This window comes from Hemitrygon akajei, chromosome 9 (genome assembly GCF_048418815.1).
Source record: "Hemitrygon akajei chromosome 9, sHemAka1.3, whole genome shotgun sequence".
Lineage (NCBI taxonomy): Eukaryota > Metazoa > Chordata > Chondrichthyes > Myliobatiformes > Dasyatidae > Hemitrygon > Hemitrygon akajei.
The window spans coordinates 73,616,928-73,637,099 of NC_133132.1; the positions used below are offsets into that span (position 1 = coordinate 73,616,928).

Here is a 20,172-nt window from a genome sequence, read left to right on the forward strand (position 1 = left end):
TGAACAGCTACTTTCAAGTCCACCTACAAATTCTCATTTGGATTGAAGTCTGGACTCTGACTTGGCCACTCTAGGTCATTAACTTTGTTGTTTTTAAGCCTTTCCTGTGTCGCTGTGGTTTTATGCTTGGGTCATTTTCTTACTAGCAAACAAATCTTTTCCCAAGTCGCAGTTCTCTTGCAGACTGCATCAGGTTTTCCTCCAGGATTTCCCTGTATTTTGCTGTGTTCATTTTACACTCTATCCTGCTGCAGTGAAGCATTCCCACAGCATGATGCAGACACCACCTTGCTTCACGGTAGGGATGGTGTGTTTCTGATGATGTGCAGTGATTGGCTTACGCCAAACATAGCGTCAGTCTAATGGCCTAAAAGCTCAATTTTGGTTTCACCAGACCATAGAACCTCCTTCCAGCTGACTTCAGAGTCTTCCACATACCTTCTGACAAACTCTAGCCAAGATTTCATTTTTTTTCCCCAACAGTGTCTTTCTCTTTACCACTCTCCCATAAAACTGTAACTAGTGAAGCACCCAGGTAGCAGTTGTTGTATGTGCTGTCTCTCCCATCTCAGCCACTGAAGCTTAAAATTCCTCCAGAGTTGTCATAGGTCTCTTGGTGGCTTTGCTCGTTAGTCCCCTTCTTGCAGTCAGTCAGTTTTTGAGGACAACCTACTCTAGCCAGATTTACATCTGTATCATATTCTTTCCATTTCTTGATGATTGAAATAACTGTACTCCAAGGGATATTCAGTGTCTTAGAAACTTTCTTGTAGCAATCTCCTGATTTGTGCTTTTCGTTAACCTTTTTCACAAAGTTACTTAGAGTGTTCTTTTGTCTTCATGCTGTAGTTTTTGTCAGGATACTGACTCACCAACAGCTGGACCTTCCAGATACAGGTGTAGTTTTACTACAATCAATTTAAACACCTTGACTGCACACAGTGATCTCCATTTAACTAATTATGTGACTTCTGAAATAGTTTCTTCCCCCAGGCTATCAGACTCCTCAATACCCGAAGCCTGAACTGACATCTTGCCCTATTGTCCTGTTTATTATTTATTGTAATGCCTGCACTGTTTTTGTGCACTTTATGTAGTCCTGTGTAGGTCTGTAGTCTAGTGTAGCTTTCTCTGTATTGTTGGTTTTTTTTACGTAGTTCAGTCTAGTTTTTGTACTGTGTCATGTAACACCGTGATCCTGAAAAACGTTGTCTTATTTTTTACTGTGTACTGTACCAGCAGTTATGGTCAAAATGACAATAAAAGTGACTTGACTTGACTTGAATTGGCTGCACCAATGAAGATTTGGTGTGTCATATTAAAGGGGGTGAATACTTATGCAATCAATTATTTTGTGTTTTATATTTGTAATTAATTTAGATCACCTGGTAGAGATCTGTTTTCACTTTGAAATGAAGAGACTTTTTTCTGTTGATCAGTGTCAAAAAAAGCCAAGTTAAATCCACTTTGATTCAATGCTGTAAAACAATAAAGATGGAGGGGGGGGGGTGTTAGTACTTTTTATAGGCACTATACTTCCAAATGGTATGATATGCCTTACAAGCAGTTGTTCAAGCTGATATTGAGGGTTAACATGCTAATGCAATCATGGCAATGCATGCCGCAGTGGCTTTGTGTACTGTATTTGCACAGTTCCTAATGATAACCCTGCAAAAGCCAGATTGCTGGCAATTTCCAGCTCTGGGTTCAATGCATTTGACAGTTTAGCTTTAATGTGATTGCTGCTCTGCTCAAACTATAATTTGCTTCTGAATTGAATCGTTGCAGGAATTAGGAGTTCAAAAGATTGCATCACTGTATTAGGCTGTCCTGATCACATTCAATTGCTGATAGAACAGATGACAGGAAGCCCCTGAAGACCATTTCAGACAGTTAAACTGATGATCAGTTTAAGTGCCTGTCCCAGGTGATTCTACGTCTGTGGCAGAGGGTATTCTGCAATGTAGCTTTTTTGAATCACAGAGGATAATGTCAGCTCAACAGTATAATTAATAGGGGTGGGGATGAAATTACACCTACAGAGAGGCACTGATAATTTCAATGCAGATAAAAGGCAGAGGACATAAACACAAAAAATTCTGCAGGCACTATAAATCCACAGCAATGCTCACAAAATACTAGAGGAAATCAGCATCTATGAAGAGGAATAAGCAGTTGATTTTTGAGGATGAGACCTTTCATCTGGACCGGAAAGGAAGTGGGCAAAAGACAGAATGAGGTGGTGGGAGGAAGGGAGGGAGATCAAGCTGGCAAGTGACATTCCGGACACTGGGGAAAGTTGGGGGCAAGATATGAAGGTTATAGACATGATCAGAGGGCTATTTGTGATGTATGCAGATTATGAGCCCCATTTTTACTGTGCTTGAAGACACTACTTTCTGATTTAGAGCAAAATGCTAACTTTAAGCTCACTGTGACACTCAGGGCAGCTTGCAAGTTATTGCTGCAATATTGGCGGATGTCTGGTTAATGTGTATACTATACTCTCTACCCTTACCTTAGCAATCCGTTTATATTAAACGGGCCTTCAGCTGTAGCCAAGTACTGGAACAGGCTAATTGCTTTTCCGCTGGCAGCTCAAGTAATAATTTCCAGATGCATGTGTTACTTGTGCACATGTCAACAGAATACCTTGCTTCGTTCTTAGTGAAGGACAGCCTTCAATGCTTTGGTTATATGGCTTTAGATACCAAGGAGAAGTACATGTCATCAAGTAGACAGTATGCAGTCCATTGGTATACCGTGTCTCATTTAACACCACCATTCACAGAACCAGCTGTGATCAGCACATTGCTAATCTAAGAATAAACATATGTGCCTGTCCTTTCAGTGATGGAAGAACTGAATCTCTGGGAAGGAATGACAAATAAAGATTTGAATTCTTGTGTATTTGTTGGCTTTGAATACTGTATCTTGGGCTTTTTTGAGCTGCATCGGTTTAATCATTCATCAGGGATATTCTTGCCAAGCAGTTTAAACTAAAATGGACAGGAAATCATTGCTAGTTAAACATTTTAATGTATCTTTAAACTCTAGTGGACTATTCTTTGAAACTATTTTCTGGTAAGGGAAAGAAGTTTTCAGCTTTTCACCCTTTTTAAGCCTGATAGAATTATGAGTACAAAACCACTTAGAAAATTCTGATGAACTTTTCATTCAGGGTCAGTAGAATGGAGTTTGGGGGCAGGCTGTCACATAAGGTGTGTAGTGCTATTGGCGTGGATGAACTTACAGGCAAGTTACTGCGTTATGATTTGGCTCCCCTAGTCCAATGCTCCTTCGGGTAACTCACACAGCCATTCCTAACGTGGGTATAATTTGATGTTGACTTTGTGCGTCAGGGTATTAGACATTATGAAAAAAGATGGGTGAGAATGTCACCTCAAAGAGGTCTTAAAACTCTGAAAGGTTGAGCACCTATTTCTTCTTCTGGGAAAGAGTAAAACTAAAGACAATGAAAGGGAATACATCAAATTAGGAATGCAGAAGGAAGTCAGATGCTGGTAAGATAGTGGGGAAAGCAGTCTGGCAGGGTAAATACATTAAAGGGTTTTGATATAATTAGATAAAAGAAGAGAAGAGATGTGCATGGAGCAAAAAATGTTGGCACCAATAGGATGGGCCTAATGGCGATTCAGTGGTGCATAGTTCATGTAATGCTAGATAATAGTCCATAAACATTGCTGCAGCTGACTCACTCACAGTGAGTTGCAGTCAGATTTCAGAAAGATGGCACTGAAACTCATATTGATGTTTCCCTTCCAAACAATAACAGCTGAATCCATTTTCCCTTTTGGCAGCCTGGCAAACTACACTGAGCATAAAGGCTTCATAGAGAATTGTAGCAATTCTGATAAATAGTCATTGACACTGAATGTTAACTCATTTTCTTTATTCCCAGATGCTGCCTGAACTTTGATTCATTAAGTTATGGAGGGTTGCAGGGAGAAGGCGGGAGAACAAGATTAATTAAAAAACGGCCATCTACCAAATGCTGGTGAAGCAGACTCAAGGGGCCTAGTAGTCTAATACTTCTCCTATATCTTATCCTGGTTTTATGGATCTGCTGAGTATTTTTGCTATGTTCTCTTCTTAGTTCAGGTTTCCAGATTTGTTGCTTCGGTGGTCCTGTTTTAAGCCTATATAAAGCTATGTTGACCACAAGAAATTACAGTCTAATCAAGGACAGGGGAAGCAGACAAACCAGGTGTCTTTCTTTCCCCCTATTTTGTGGACTCTGAACTGAATCTTGCTCAGGGACAATCTAATCAGAGCAATTGAATGTGGACACAAGGAACTTCAGGTAATGACCTGCTGAATCTGAGACCATTCTCAGAGGGATAGGAAGTTATTATATAAAATACCGGACCTACCAAAGAAGCAATCTGTAATCTTGTTAGAGTCTGTCTGAGTTGCCTCATTTACTGGTTTGGACAAGTCAGAGTGTAAAGACACAAATACACAAGACTGGGGTGGGCAGAGCCATAAAACAATGTTGGGTGTAGACCTGTACAGTGACCAGTAAGAAGGTGACTCAGATAGGTCAGGTGACCTTGAGCCAATGGGATAGAGATCCAATGGTTCAATTGATGAGGAACAGTATAAGACTGAGGAGCTCGAAATACACAGGGGCAATAACTCTCCAGCAACCAGAGACCAACCATTGCAGATAAGGAGGACCCCACGGAGATGTGGAGGTTTAGAACACGAGGAACACTTGACCAGCATATCCTTTCCCAGGTAATACCTTTTCTCTTCATTGACTGTTCATGGACTGTTCTAGTAGGGTGCACACAAGTAGATAGTTTGTGAACCCACGTGCTTTTTAGTTGAAACAATAGAAGTTACTTGTTGGTAACTACAGATTCTCTGTGTCTCACTGATCATTATTACAAGAGGTGATTCTTGTAACAGCTATAAAAAATCAAATGCTAAATTATCAGTCTGAATTGCAGTTATCTTTCAGAAGGCTTTATTACAGCATTATAGCCAAAAGAATATGTCCCAATGGGAATAATCTTAGAATGATTCTTTCATGATTGTAAGGTTGACTGGCAGGCACCATTTATGAGAATTGTTCTCTCCATTTTTGAGATTCTTGGGTCACTAGGTACAATCTCCACAATTCCTTGCTCACATTGTAACATCTCCTTTGTCGATTAAACACTATTATGTTGACTGTCATATTGTACAGTAGATTGAACTGAAATATTTGCAACAAGTTTTCCGAGATTTTCTCATGAACCTAGCTTCAGGCACAAATTTAGATGAGCAGAGGGATCGGATGAACTATAAGTAGGTAAGGAATATTCTATTATACATCCAAAAATGTAATTACAACTCATCAAGCCATAGGCTGTCACCACCTCTGCTGAGCCCATAAATTCTTTGTATTGTGACTTTTTGAAAGTGTTAACTGATAATGATGCAGTGAGACTTCAGGACTTCTGGGACCTCCTGAGAGTTTGTGGAAGCAAAGAGTGGAGTTGCACATGGTCAACCAAATTTTGAAGTTTCATAAACTCTCACAAAGGTCTTCAATCTCCCCCAGTGTTTGCAAATCTTCAGAAAATTCCAAATGATTTGGAGTGTTAAAATTTAAAAAAAAGTACTGGGATTTACTTCTGGTCTAGAAACTGGATTGTCAGCTGGAAAATTAAGTGCTGTGGAGAACAGTGTGGTTTATAAGTTTCAGGCCTGGCCCTCTGAAACTTGCCTTGGGTCCAGACTTCATATGGAAAATGGAGTACGAGCACAAACCTCAGATCCCTTTGCAGAATTCCCTATGGCCTTCTTAGGTGCATGTTTTTTTTGGGCTGGCAGGTGGTGTAGTGGCATCAGCACTGGACTTTGAGGTAGATGGTCACGAGTTCAAATCTGGCCAGGAGCAGTATGTCGAAGAAAGGCCTGGCAATCTACTTCCATAACTTGCCACAACAACCCTATGGACAACTACACTATCCATAGGGTCGCCATAGAGTCAACATTGACTTGACAGCACTCAACAACGACGTTTTTTTAAAGGGTCTACAGGAGACAGCTTCCAAAATAATAATTTTTAAAAATTAATCTGAATGAGAAATAGAAGTGCTGACCTTTGAACCTAAATTGGGTTCATTATACAAGGTAGCTTTTTCATCACTGGAACACAGTGAACTAGCTTTGAATTCTGCTGTGTAACGTTACGACAGGTGAAGTCATCTGAAAATTACTAACAGTTCTTCATTTAACAAACTTTTCCAGTAACAAAACCAGCTCTGGAACGAAGTTAACTTATTAACTATGGGTTTGGAGCCTTCATCTTTTCATCCAGAAAATAAAAGTAAAGCATACGTTCAACACACACAAAGTGCTGGAGGAGCTCAGCAGGCCCAGCGTATCTGTAGATGATTCGTGCCAAGCCCCTTCATCAGGACTGGAGAAAAAAGATGAGGAGGCAGAGTTAGAAGGTGAGGGGAGGAAGAAACACATGGTGACAGGTGAAACCGGGAGAGGGAGGAGGGGTGAAGTAAAGAGCTAGGAAGTTGATTGATGAAGGGGATATAGGGATGGAGAAGGAGGAATCTGACTGAAAAGGACCGAAGGCCATGGAAGAAAGGAAAGGGGGAGGAGCACCAGAGGGAGGTGATGGGCAGGTAAGGAGATAAGGTGAGAGAGGGAAATGGAATGAGAGGAAAGGGTGGGCATGCTTTGAACTGCCTCACATGACCTAAACTACGTTTATTATGCAAGGTAGCATTTTCACCACTGGAACACAGTGAACTAGGTTTGAATTAAAGCATACATTCTGCGTTAAGTTCCATTGTGTGGGCTTTCCTCTGACTGCTTAACTCTCCTATGCTGCTGCATACTGTCTCTCAGAGTCACTTTTGCATTCCTCATTCAATTATATCCCTTCTAGTGTGAGGCTGATGTCTCAGGAACTAATGGTACATTCTGCACGTCATCCCTGGGTTCCAGGGCTTTAAGTTTAACAACTGCTGTGAAGCACAATATACACTTCATTCTGCTCAGTCAAGCTCTTAAGGGTGGCAGCTCCACAGGCCTTCTTCCTCCCGTCTCCCATGACTTTGGTTGAAAAGCTGTGAGAAACACTGTAATTAAAGCAGTCCGGTTACTTAATGAGTTACAGATAAACTCTGCCAAATGTGGCAGTGAAAACCTGATGTAACTGGAGCTCTTCCCACTTTGTTGCCCCTTTTGTTTTGCAGTGGTTCTCATCTGTGGGCTGCTTGAATGCGAGTGAGTCAAAGTGGCAGATTTACTATAATTTTCAGTATTAATACCATTTTATCTTCTCATAAATCACAGAAAGCTGCAGAAATTTTAGATCACCTTGACCATCCCACATATGAAAGTGTGGTATAAAATGAGCACTGTGACTGCGCCATGCTTTTCTTCCTTAATGTCAAAAAAGGGGAAGCAACCCAGAATACACAGGCCTTTCTAGGCCTTACCTCCAACATTCTTTACTGAGGTGTGATCTGGCTCCCCCCGACTTACTGCAGGCTAGGGTCACAGATCAGAAAAGTCATAAACTCCCATTCCTGACAATTTACAATCCGCATCTGTGTACATATTTTCAGTGTTTGTATATGAATATAATCTCTGTGTATGTTTGTACATATCTGTGCGTGCATATGCACGAATGTGTATATGAGTCCGTGTCTCTGCATGTGGATATTTACTCTGATCTGTGTGTGTGTGTCTGTGAGAAGGTAACTGTGTGTGTGCGTTTGTTCAGTTATTTGTGTGTATGTGTTTACTCTCCATTCACATTGCATTCCTGCCCAGCGGCAGCTTACTTTTCAAAGAATATACAATGTGTTCACTCGTTCACAAGTCAGGGGCTGCAAAAGTCAGGAATGCCTCTCTGGTGCTCATGAGTGAATCTTGAATGCAGTACAGAGAGATGATGATCTTTCGATGGTGTCATATTTGGATGAAATTCTAAACCTTGCTTTTTCAGATAAACTGAAATAATCTATATTGTTGATTTCAAAGAAGAGCATTCAAGTATCCTTGGTGTTTTGACTAATATTTCTGCCTCTGTTAACATCACTAGAAGTATTTTTTTTAATTATTCATTTATGGGATATGGGCGTCGCCAGCTACGCCAGCATTTATTGCCCAGCCCCAGTTGTCCTTAAGAAGATGGTGATGAGTGGCCTCCTTGAACGACTGCAGTCCCTGAGGTGTAGGGACACCCACAGTGCTGTTAGGGAGGGAGCCCAGTGACAATGAAGGAAGGGCGATATGTTTCCAAGTCAGGATGGTGAGTGATGGAGGGGGATTTCCAAGCGCTGGTGTTCCCAGGTATCCTACATCAATTACTGTTAGTCTTACATTGCTTTGCAGAAACTCACTGCTGGGTTTCCTGCTTGATTACAGTGAGACTGCAATAACAACTATTTTATTGGCCAGGAAGAACTTTGAGACTTGGTGAAGTTGTAAAAGATTTACATAAATGCAACTTGCTTTGGAGAATTTTCCTGCCTCACAATTTCTTCCTTTTCCTTACGAACCCAGTCATCTCACCACCAAATGTATTGATTAGTTTGAACATCACAGAAGATGCATTTAGTCATTGGAAGTTGCTTCCTGCTGCCTAAAACTTGCATTCATTTGGCTGCCTCCTTATGCCCCCTGTGTCTCAGGCACAGATAGACCTTGAACATTGTATTGTGGATAGGGGAGGGTGAGAGGAGACAAAAGTCTACACAGTTAAAACAGCTCGGGCTTGACTAGGTTAGAGTTTCCTTCCTTTCACAAATTCCTACCTATAGCTTGTGGTAACCAGAATTCCTTCAAATAGCAACAAACTTGGAAAGGCATTAAAGGCAGGGTTCAGGAGGAATAGGTGGGAGTGAAATGGATGAAGAAATTCAATGCACACCCATTTACATACCACCCCCTAAACAATTTCAATTTGCTCGCCTGCTATTACTTTCTTGATAATAGTGTGAGCTAAACACTGAAGTAAATACAAATTACATCAATTTAATTTCGACTAAGTCTATGTAAAGAGAAATATTGTCCAATTCAGGATCCAAGGCTTGAATTTGAATGTCAAGCTTCAAAAGAGCATGGTGAAAATGACAACAAATGACTAACAACTCCACATCCTATAATTGAATTATTTTGACTACAGTAACTTTGGGGACAAAAGCAGAAATGGGCAAGGAGCTCGCCAAGATTGAAGTAGGGGCACGGTGATGTCATTGGGACATTGATGCACTTTTAACTGGGTGGATCACAACTGATACCCAACAACAAGCATACCAAACTATTGAGTGAATTGACTTAGTTAATGTGTGCTGCTATGGTGAATACATTCTGAAATGACTAGTTTCTGGATTTATTTAGGATTGGAAGATCAATAAATCTGGTTCAGGGATGCCCTCACAATCTCTGAGAGGACCATTTTCAAGTTGCCTTCTGGACCCTTGGACTGTCGGCCACTCACCCCTCTGTCAGCTGTTCTTTCCTGCAAATAAAGATGTTGTGTCTGCACTTCCTTTTATCTGTTTCAAAAGTTTCCTGCGAGGAGGAGGTTTTTGCTTGTTTATTCATTGGGACGAAAAAGAAGCCTTGGGGGAAAAAACAGAAAAGATTCAATAAATTGGTCTCAAATCATATTTGAAAAACAGTAGTTGTCCTCCATAGAGAAGGCTAAATGCAGGTTTGAGAGAATTGTTTAAAATCATGAGAAGAGTAGACAGATGGAAACAGTTCCCAGTGATGGAAGGCAAAGATCTGAGTTAACTGACAATTGAACAAGGACAGAAAAACAGGAGCAGGAGCAGGATTAGGCACCAGGCTCCTCAAGCCTTGTCCACCATTCAATATGGTGGCTGGTTAATGCTGGGGATAGCACCTCTTCTGTGCCTGTTCCCTATGACCCTCAATTCCTTGAGTTTATACATCCATACACTATCAGCCAAGTGACTTGCTTTTGCCCAGTAGAAAAAATCCCTTTTATAGCAACCTGTAATCAGATTTTGGAAAGCAATATCTGTTAGTGCCCTAGTTACAGATTCATTTGTACTCATGAAACAGAAAGCTCAAATAAATATTTGAAGGAGGAAAATGCAAGAACCCCAGGGAAAATTCGAGGAGTGAAACTACCTGCATTGCTCTTCAAGTAATAATGTTCTCTTTTTCCATGGTTAAACACATTTCATTTACTGGTGAGATGTATTCTTAAAGTAGAATCAAGTTTTTGGTATTTTCAATGCTTTCAATCCTTGTTTGACTCAAAGCATTTAGAGGGTGTAATAAATACCACAGATTTTGTACTTCTGGTTTCTACATGCATGTAGCTACAATTTCATAACAATGAAGACAGTGTCTGCTTTTGCAAAGAAAGAAAATAATATCTTACCAATGATGATCGGCACTATTACAGTTTATTATCATCAGATAAGCTGGAGAATGGAGAATGATTCTTGACATTTGAAAGCTTTCTGTTAAGTTACAGTCCATTTTGATTTCCTCTAAGTGTGAAGTGGTTCAATAAGTGTGAGGTGGTTCATTTGTAGGTCAAATATGAGACATAATATAGTATTAATGGTAAGACTCTTGGCAGTGTGGAAGATCAGAGGGGTCGTGGGGTCTGAGTCTATAGACGCTCAAGGCTGCTGAGCAGGTTGACTCTGTGATTAAGAAGGCATACGGTGCATTGGCCTTCATCAATCATGGGATTGAGTTCAAGAGCCAAGAGGTAATGTTGCAGCTATATAGGACCCTGGTCAGACCCCACTTGGAGTACTGTGCTCAGTTCTGGTCGCCTCACTACAGGAAGGATGTAGAAACCATAGAAAGGGTGCAGAGGAGATTTCCAGGGGTGTTGCCTTATGAGAATAGGCTGAGTGAACTCAGCCTTTTCTCCTTGGAGCGACAGAGGATGAGAGGTGACCTGATAGAGATGTATGAGATGATGAGAGGCATTGATCATGTGGATAATCAGAGGTTTTTTCCTAGGGCTGAAATGGCTAACACGAGAGGGCACAGTTTTAAGGTGCTGGGGAGTAGGTACAGAGGAGATGTCAGGGGTAAGTTTTCTACGCAGAGAGTGGTGACTGTATGGAATGGGCTGCCGGCATCGGTGGTGGAGGCGAATACGATAGGGTCTTTTAAGAGACTCCGGACAGGTATATGGAGCTCAGAAAAATAGAGGGCTATGGGTAACCCTAGGTAATTTCTCAGGTAAGGACATGTTCAGCACAGCTTTGTGGGCCGAAAGGCCTGTATTGTGCTGTAGGTTTTCTATGTTTCTATTTGACATTTGGCCCAAATACTTTGGAGGGCCTTTATTGAGTTGTAAGTTCCCAATGTTACTAAAACTGCCTTTGCAGCTCATCTCAATAGTATCCATTTCATTAATGCTGTGTTGTTTGCGAGGAAAGCATTTAGAAATGATAGCATTACTCTGCTTCTGGATGTGGAGTTCTCTAATGCCATTTGGTACAATGACTAAAGCTGTAACATATGAACATCCTGCCTCTTGTAAAGACTATTTTATTCCAACTTGGACTTCATCCTCCTTTCCAATTCTTACACCTCGGAAGTACAATATAGTTGAATTATTTGATTTGTATAAAGTATTAGATTCCATCTGAAGTGTATTAGGCATAGGTGAATGAGTGGTGTTGATAGTACAATATTGTACAGATATCAGAGACTGGAAATATTTAGATAATTGTAACCTTCTGAAGGAATTTCCCAAATATACTATGAAGTGGAAATTCTAATCTAACTTTGCATTATCCCACTCTTAGTTGCCATTTTCCAAGGAATACTTTTAATCCAAAGGGAAGAGTAACTACTTTGAATATGTTAACCAATTTCATCTGTGTTGAGGAGTTTTGAGCTTCTGAATGCACAAAAGAGATTGATGGTGAGTGTGAGCCATAAATTCATACAACTTTCGGGACAATTCCCTACTTGTGTCCATAGCAGAATTTCAACTTCTTCAGGTGTAAATTGGTTTTACAAGAATGGATGTTGAACAGTTGTAGAGTGATATGGAACAGAAACATAAAAATATAGAAAACCTACAGCACAATACAGGCCCTTCAGCCCACAAAGTTGTGCGGAACATGTCCCTACCTTAGAAATTACTAGTCTTACCCATAGTCCTCTATTTTCTAAGCTCCATGTACCTATCCAAAAGTCTCTTAAAAGAATGGTAGTAATCTTACAGTACAATAGGAAGTCATTTGGCTTATCATGTCTATGCTGACAAAAAAGAGACACCCAACCTAATCTCACCTTCCAGCATAGATATATAACCTGCAGGTGTCAAGCCTGCACAGGCAGGCACCTTCTAGTCTCCACCCAGCTAACTAGTGTCACCGTCCACTCACTTCCAACTCATCACCCGCACCTATTTAAACCCAGGTCCCACCCACAGTCCTTGTTTACCTGTTGGCCCACCAGCCTATACCAATTGTTCCTAGCCTTCAGTTACCTTGTCTGTGGTGGTTAGTATCCGGTCTCTCTTATTTTGTAGCCCCTTGTGGCTTGTTATTAGTAAAGTATTGTTTACTGCTAAACCGTTTCCTCTGCTCTGCTTTTGTGTCAAGTCGTGTCTACATTCCTGTCTTCAAGTACACAGCCACATACTACTTAACTGTGATGGAAGTTTCTGCCTTTAACAGTCATCAGGCAGTGAGTTTCAAATCAGCTCTCCTCTGGATGAACAAAAAGATTTCTCATCTCTTCTGTAATCCTTCAACCAAGTATGTTAAATCCATCCATCTGCTGTTTTTTAATGCTGCAGCCACAGAAAATAAATTACTCCATCTGGAGTCCCTTTAATTTCTGGTATCTCAAGGAAAACACCAGTAGCCTCTTCTGCCTGAAGAAAACAACTGTAGCTGACAGCTGCGATTTTCCAGTCCTGGCAGCATCTTTGTAGATGTGGAGGTACTCCATACCACATCTTCCCATTGATATATGGTAGAGTTCACTGCCTTGTTTTAATTGCATGTTTCTCTGGATTAAGTGCCTTGAAATTTGAAAAAAACTGGTCAGTGGAAGAATTTGATTATGCTTAAAACTTTTATGGGTCAACAGTTATTTGTGCTATGCATATACTATATACATGCAACTATTCATGTGTTACATTTCTACTCTTTTCCAAAGTATTTTGTGTTCATGGAAAATTCATAGATAACCAAATGAAACATTTGAAATTCAGTTATTAAGAAAACTAAAAATATTTGAAATTTTCAGAAGAAGCTGAGCCCAACAACAGAGGTAACTTAATATATTGAGAGGTTTTCAGAACTGAGAGTTTCCAGTACATCTAACATATTCTGTTTAATTTCATATTTACAGCCTCTCTTGATCTCTTTTTTGGAATCGTACTAATCTGGCAAAAGCTGCACTATCCGAGAATGGTGTAAATAACTATTTGTGCCGCTAGTTCTTTAGACTGAAGAAATGAGTAACAAATCTGCTAGTCTTTCAACAACTTGAACTTAATATTCTTCTACAGGTCAGAAAATGGAAGAAGAGTGACAGATTCAAACCAGAGAAAATGCTGGTGATAAAGGCAGACGATCCAGAATCTAAATCAGGCAAAGGCCCTCGAATGGTCGCTCACTCATCCAAAATGGAATGTCACTGTTGCCAAGGGAATATCGCACATAAATGTGATGGATTGTGGAAACGAGGGAGTTCCAAGGTAAACCAGTTAAAATTGTACACTTCTCTTTTTAAGTGAAGCTATTATGATTAAAACTGTTGGACATATACTTGTTTGCTAACAGAGAGACCATTATGTTGACCATTATGATAAGAGCAAGTGAGGCAATGATGTGGGGCAAAGTTATTTTTCTCATTGGTGAAGCATTTACAAACACTAAAGGCTTTGCATTTATTAAACATCTTCTCTGTCCTTAGGGAGTTGAATTATTTTTGTGGTGTAATCATAATTAATTTGTAGACAATACAGCAGCCAGTTTATTTGTAGCTGAACTCAAAAACAGTGACTAGGATAGACGACCAGTGTGTGAGTATTGTCAGTTAAAGTTTGAATACCAGCCAGACTATTGGTTGGATCTGATATTAGACAATGATATAAAGTGGGAAATAATGATACAGCCACATATCACTCCTAACATTTATTTCCATTGAAATTAATGCACATTTCAGACAGAATATGTAATAGATAAATACTTTATTTATCCCAAAGAAAATTACAGTGTCACAGTAGCATTACACGTACACAGATATACAAATATTAGTAGGGAAGTAAGAAAGAATAAAAAAAGTTACCTCAAACAGTCTAACAGGAGGGCGGGGTAATCACTTCCCTGGCTTTTAGGTTGACTCAGTGTAGAGTCTAATGGCCGAGGGTAAGAGTGATCTTTTATAGTGCTCTTTGGATCAGCACAGTTGTCTTAGTCTATTACTGAAACTGCTCTGCTGTTCAGCCAAGGTGGCGTGCAGGGGAGTGAGAAACATTGTCCAGAATTGCCAGGATTTTCCGTAGGGTCCTCTGTTATACCACAGCCTCCAGTGTGTCTAGTTTGACTCCTATAACAGAGCCGGCCTTTCTAATCGGTTTATTGAGCCTGTTGGCATCACCCGTGTTGATGCCATTGCCCCAGCACACCTCCACATAGAAGATTGTATTGGCGACAACAGACAGGTAGAACATGTGAAGGAGAGGCCTGCAAACTCCACAGGACCTCAGTCTCCTCAGGAAGTAGAGGCTGTGCAGATTGCCTTGTGAAATGCATCATCACTCAAAGTCAAACTTGGTCCTCTCAGTGCACGTCTGTTTCCAAATAAGCCACAGTTAAATCTGACCATATCATTGATATCCTGACATATGAAATGGCAGCACTCCCTCCCTTTCTATTATACTGGTGAATTAGCTCAAATGCCTTTTTTTCCAGGATCAATAGCTGAGATTACAGCAGGTAAGTCAGAAGATCCCTTGCTTGGTCAAAATTTTACAGGGGTTAGGACCCATGATATTCAGCCTTGTAGTGTGAATGCTAGCCTGCAACCTAGCCTTGAAGCTAACTGGAAAATTCCAACCAGCCATTACATTTTAATATAAAATAATATCATTTTAGGTAAAATATTAAATAATGGGCTTTTATTTTGTTAATCTATGAATGGATCTGTTGATATTGCACACTCTAAATCATCAGAAATAGGTTTGAAAATGAGATAAAACAAAAAGTAGATATTAACCATTGAGTGTCCAGCTATAGGAAGGTGTAGTCGGTCAACTGAATAGGCTGAACAGAGGCCCGAACCACTTAATCTACTCAATTAGTATCTGCAGTTATTGCACAGGTACTCCAGAACCATTGGCCTGTCAGAGCACCCAGGCTAATGAGGTTTAATTTTGCAGTCTGTGACAAAGCCTAATACAATTTGCAGATGTTTCCATCTGAATAAATTAAAGCAGTGCATTTCTCTTTTATGCTAATATTGTTTATCTTAAAACCCACTGCTCCTGGCATATTGGTCTGGATGGGTAATGACTGGTAATTTTATATTCCTTTCATTATGGTAGGCCGCAGATTTACAACCCAATGCAAGTGATAGGTTGGATTATCACTTGAGATTGATGGCAGCTGTTGAAGAATCATGACATTTGCTTCACAAAAACTGCCGAGATAAAGTTGGTTATCTCATTTATTTATATCCCTACGGCTCAGGTAGTAATTTTAAATTACACTTCGGGAGCGAAGAAATGTTAGTAGCAATTCATTACACAGATGCACAGTCTACTAGAGGACCTGCAGTACATCTTGTGGTTAATTTATTGATATAAGCAGCAAATACTTACATGTGATTTGACAGACTTTGCCAACCTAAACAGAGATTTTATCAAAGATGACCCAAATCTACCTCTTGTGTAAACACTTGGATGAATAGTAACTCACAAAAATTAATGTCCTGCGGCTTTTTCAAGAACAAGATGTAAAGAATTTGGAGGACTCAAACTCATCCAAATGTATCTTCTTCCAGTTAAAATGGAGGCAAGATGAGGGGAAAAATGAGCAATCCACTCTCAGCAAAGGATTGTGTAAATACTATATTGAGACTATAAGTCACTATGATGCCAGAACAATTATGCCAGGCTTCTGTAGTTAGTGGGATAGCTCTCCAAACTTGGCACCATACCTCAGATTTTGTGAGAAGCATTTGAAGTCAACAGGGATAGGAATGGTTTTGCCAAGATTGAATTCTGTGCATGCCATCTGTTGTTCCTATCCTACTTTAAAAACAGCAATGTTTGATCTAGCTTGGTAGGCCAAGTCGGAGGCAATTGAGAGTCAGCCATATTTTTATTAATCTGGATGACGTACACTCAGTGGCCACTTTATTAGGCACACCTACTCACCTGCTCATTAATACAAATCAGCCAATCACGTAGCAGCAATTCAATAAATAAAAACATACAGACCTGGTCAAGACGTTCAATTGTAGTTCCGACCAAATATCAGAATGTTGAAGAAATGTGATCTAAGTGACTTTGAATGTGGAATGATTAATGGTTCCAAATGGGGTTGTTTGAATATCTTGGAAACTGCTGATCTCCTGGGATTTTCACACACAAAACTCCCCTGGAGTTTACAGAAAATGGTGCGAAAAATAAACACATCCAGTGAGTGGCAGTTCTGTGGGTGAAAAACCCTTTATCAATGAGAAGAGTCAATGGAAAATGGCCAGACTGGTTCAAGCTGACAAGAAGTCGAGAGCAACTCAAGTAACCACGTGTACAGAAGAGCATCCCTGAATGCGCAGCAAGTCAAACTTTGAAGTGAATGGGCTACATCAGCAGAAGATCATGAACATACATGCAGTGACCTCTTTATGGGGAACCTCCTGTACAGATTTCCGTCTCTGAATAAGATTGAGCTACATGAGTTCCCATAATTGTCTGTAATATCAATACTGAGACTCTTAGATGATCTAATTCCAGGTTATCTGATCAGATCACTTTAATGCATTGACTCTAGACTTTTAGTCCGGGCATATTATTCTTCAGTGGCAGCCCGGAAGGAATAAGCAACTTGCATGTTCTGAGGTGGCTAAATGTGGGAATTACAAACTTTTCCACAGATGGGGTAGGATGTGACTGATGGAATTGTCAGGTAGTTTAAGAGGTATGTGCTCCTGAGAAGTGAGATTGAGATCGACCGCTTTGAGTAGCCATGGAACAGGGTGTCAGCGGTGACATAACTGAGTCTAATTAGTGCCTCATTGCTGGGGTGCCAGCTTGGGAGTGGATCTTGATTTTAGGTTGCTTACCTTGTTAGTGGATTTGGAACATTCACAGAAAAGGCCGTATAAATATCTCTCCAGTGTTTTGATATGCCTTCTGCTCTAGCCTAGGCCTCAAAAGCACACAAGAGGAGGCTGAGGGTCATGAATGACAAGCCAGGTCTCTGGAACCTGGGTTCAATCCTGAGCTGCAGTACTGTGTGCGTGGAAGCTTGCAAGTTATTCCTGTGAACAGCAGGGCTTCCTCTAGATATTCTGGTTTCCTCTCACATCCCAAAGACGTGGATGGGTAGATTCATACAGAACAGTAAAGTGGCCTTCTTGTGTAGGTGAGTGGTAGAATCTGGTCAGAGTTGAGAGGAATATGCAGAGATGGAAAATTGAATTGTGGGATTAGCATAAATGAGTGCTTGATTTTCAGAGTGGACTTGAGAAGCCGAAGGGCCAATTTCAATGTTATGGAACTTTCAGACTATGACAATGAGATTGCCAATGGCTTGTATTTTCTAAGGTCATGTTTTATTGTTTTACAGTCGTGAAAGGACGGTTGAGGTCCTTTCTTCAGTGGGTGTTGAGTATAAGTATGCTTCAGTGAAAAAGCTAATGGTGTATTTGCCTCCAAGGGCACATGTATGTAATTTTCATTGGTCTAGTGCAACTCAGTTACTGAAGTTGTGGTACCACATCCCCTTGTTCCTGGTGTGGAAGTAATGAATGAAGCTTATTGAAGCCTTGTGCAACACTGGTGAGAAAGACTGAAGAAAGTATCGAGAGGGAAGGTGGAGCCCTCTCGTTAGACTAGGTCATGATCACAGCATGCCATTAATGGTGCAGAATAGACCTAGACTCAGTGCAGAGCAATTTCAGACATTATTAGCCAAGTAATTTAACCACTACACCGTCATCCCTGGTTACAGATGACTAGGCTCATGGGGAGATAATTGTAAATTTCATCCCCCATGAAAATTTGAGCTGGTTACCCAGAGGTTTGACAGTTTCAAGTTCCTCAGAGTGAACTTCATCAATAGCCTGACCTGGTCAAAACACGCATTGTAGATGCCACGGGCAAGCAAGGAGACCGACTGCCTCTACTTCCTCAAGGGGTTAAATAGATTTGACAAGTTCCTGTTGACCTTTACCAATTTTTCTCAATATACTATAGAAAGTATCCTACCTGGATGGATGCATCATGAATTAGTACACTCTGAATGTGACTGCAGGAAATTGCAGAGAGTTGTGGACACAACTCAACACATCGCGGAACCCCACTTCCCCTCAATGGACTGTCTGTACTTCTCGCTGCCAGCATAATCAAGAACCTCACCTACCCCAGATATTCCCTCTTCCACCAGGCAGAAGATACAAAAGTGCGGAAGTATATACTACCAGGTTCAAGGACAGCTTCAACCCCCGCCTCCTCCCACCTCTGTTATAAGACTATTAAATGTTACTGTTTTACCTTGTTCTACTTCAATGCGTGGTGTAATGCTTTGACCCGTCAGAATTGTATGCAAGAAATTAGAATTGGTTTATTATTGTCATATGTACCTTAGTACAGTTTACAATAATAAACCAATTTCAACTTTAATTTTCCAATTCCACAGAAACTTGCAAGGAAGGCATTTTCTTATCTAATAGCAAGTTCCAACTAAAACATTTCAATACAGTCGGCCCTCCTTATCCGCGAGGGATTGGTTCCAGGATCTCCCGCGGATACCAAAACATGCAGATGCTCAAGTCCCTTATATAAAATGGCGTAGTATTTGCATATGTTGGGCTTGAAATTCTGCCCTGTGTTCGTTTAGGAAGAGAGACAACCGACACCTGATTATTACAAAACTTGGGTTTATTGCAGAATTCGTAACTGGCACAGTGAATCCACGGAGTCGCTGGAGAAGGCGCGTTCCGTCTTCCCCTTACAATCTGCTCTTATTTATACCCCTTTTCCCCCCAGCACAACCCCCCGCTACATATTAGGTAATATCAGGCACTTGTGTCCATCTTATTGGCCCGATGCCATACACTCACGAGTTACCTGTTTCTTTTGTTTACTGAATCGCGTGACACTAGCAGTTTCGGTGTAGCGGAATCCCCAGTTTCGCTTCCCCCCCTCCCTCGCATTCCGGTCTCCTAATATTACGTGAGCCACTCCTGACCTGTAATGGCAGTCTCGAATTAACCCTAACATTAACCCTAACACATATAACCTACGCACATCCTCCCGTATACTTTAAGTCATCTCTAGATTAACTATAACACCTAATACAATGTAAATGCTATGTAAATAGTTGTTATACTGTAATGTTTAGGGAATAATGACAAGAAAACAAGAACTGCACATGTTCATCTTGTTCACAACACAAGCAGCGAACGAATGAGATGCGAGGCGAACAATGATCAAACAATGAGTAAAACTTGTAATACCTGTACAGTAGTTGTTACTCTGTCTTGTTTAGGGAATAAGGACACTTTGGAGCAGATTCTTCAAGCGTTGGACGTCGAGACTTTGGAATTGCAGATGCTTTAGTTAGAAACATTGTTATAGGAAGCTGTCTCTTCTTTCTCTTTGCATCATCAGACAATCTTGCAAGGTCGCCTTTCTCTACTATGAGTTTCTTGAGCTCCTCTGGGAACGCTACTGTGGCCTCAGTATAAGCCAATGCCAATTCCCCCTGATCTTTACGTTCTTGAGGCTGTAGTGCTTTACATAGTCAGCCAGCTATTCCTTACTAGCCTTAAACTTTTTTTTCTCGCTCTCATCAACCCCGTCACAGTAGTGCTCATAGAGACTAAGAGCTTTTTCACGTATAATCTTGCCATCGATAAGGATATGTTTCTGTGACATGTCCTCTAGCCACATATTTAAAGCTTTCTCAGTCTTCGCAAGCA

The 20,172-nt window shown here is 40.6% G+C and overlaps 1 protein-coding gene across 6 annotated transcripts in view; it reads left to right on the forward strand.

Annotated features, from left to right (window-relative positions):
- sgk1 (serum/glucocorticoid regulated kinase 1) overlaps positions 1 to 20,172 on the forward strand; it is a 126,830-nt gene that overhangs the window by 49,403 nt on the left and 57,255 nt on the right. For 5 of the 6 annotated variants that reach the window (XM_073056327.1, XM_073056328.1, XM_073056332.1 and 2 more), the window contains exon 2: positions 13,526 to 13,714. In XM_073056327.1, coding sequence (XP_072912428.1) covers positions 13,526 to 13,714 — 189 coding nt within the window. Of the gene's footprint in view, positions 1 to 4,667; positions 4,762 to 13,525; positions 13,715 to 20,172 lie in introns of those variants that run through there. The other variant, XM_073056331.1, reaches the window with a different exon arrangement.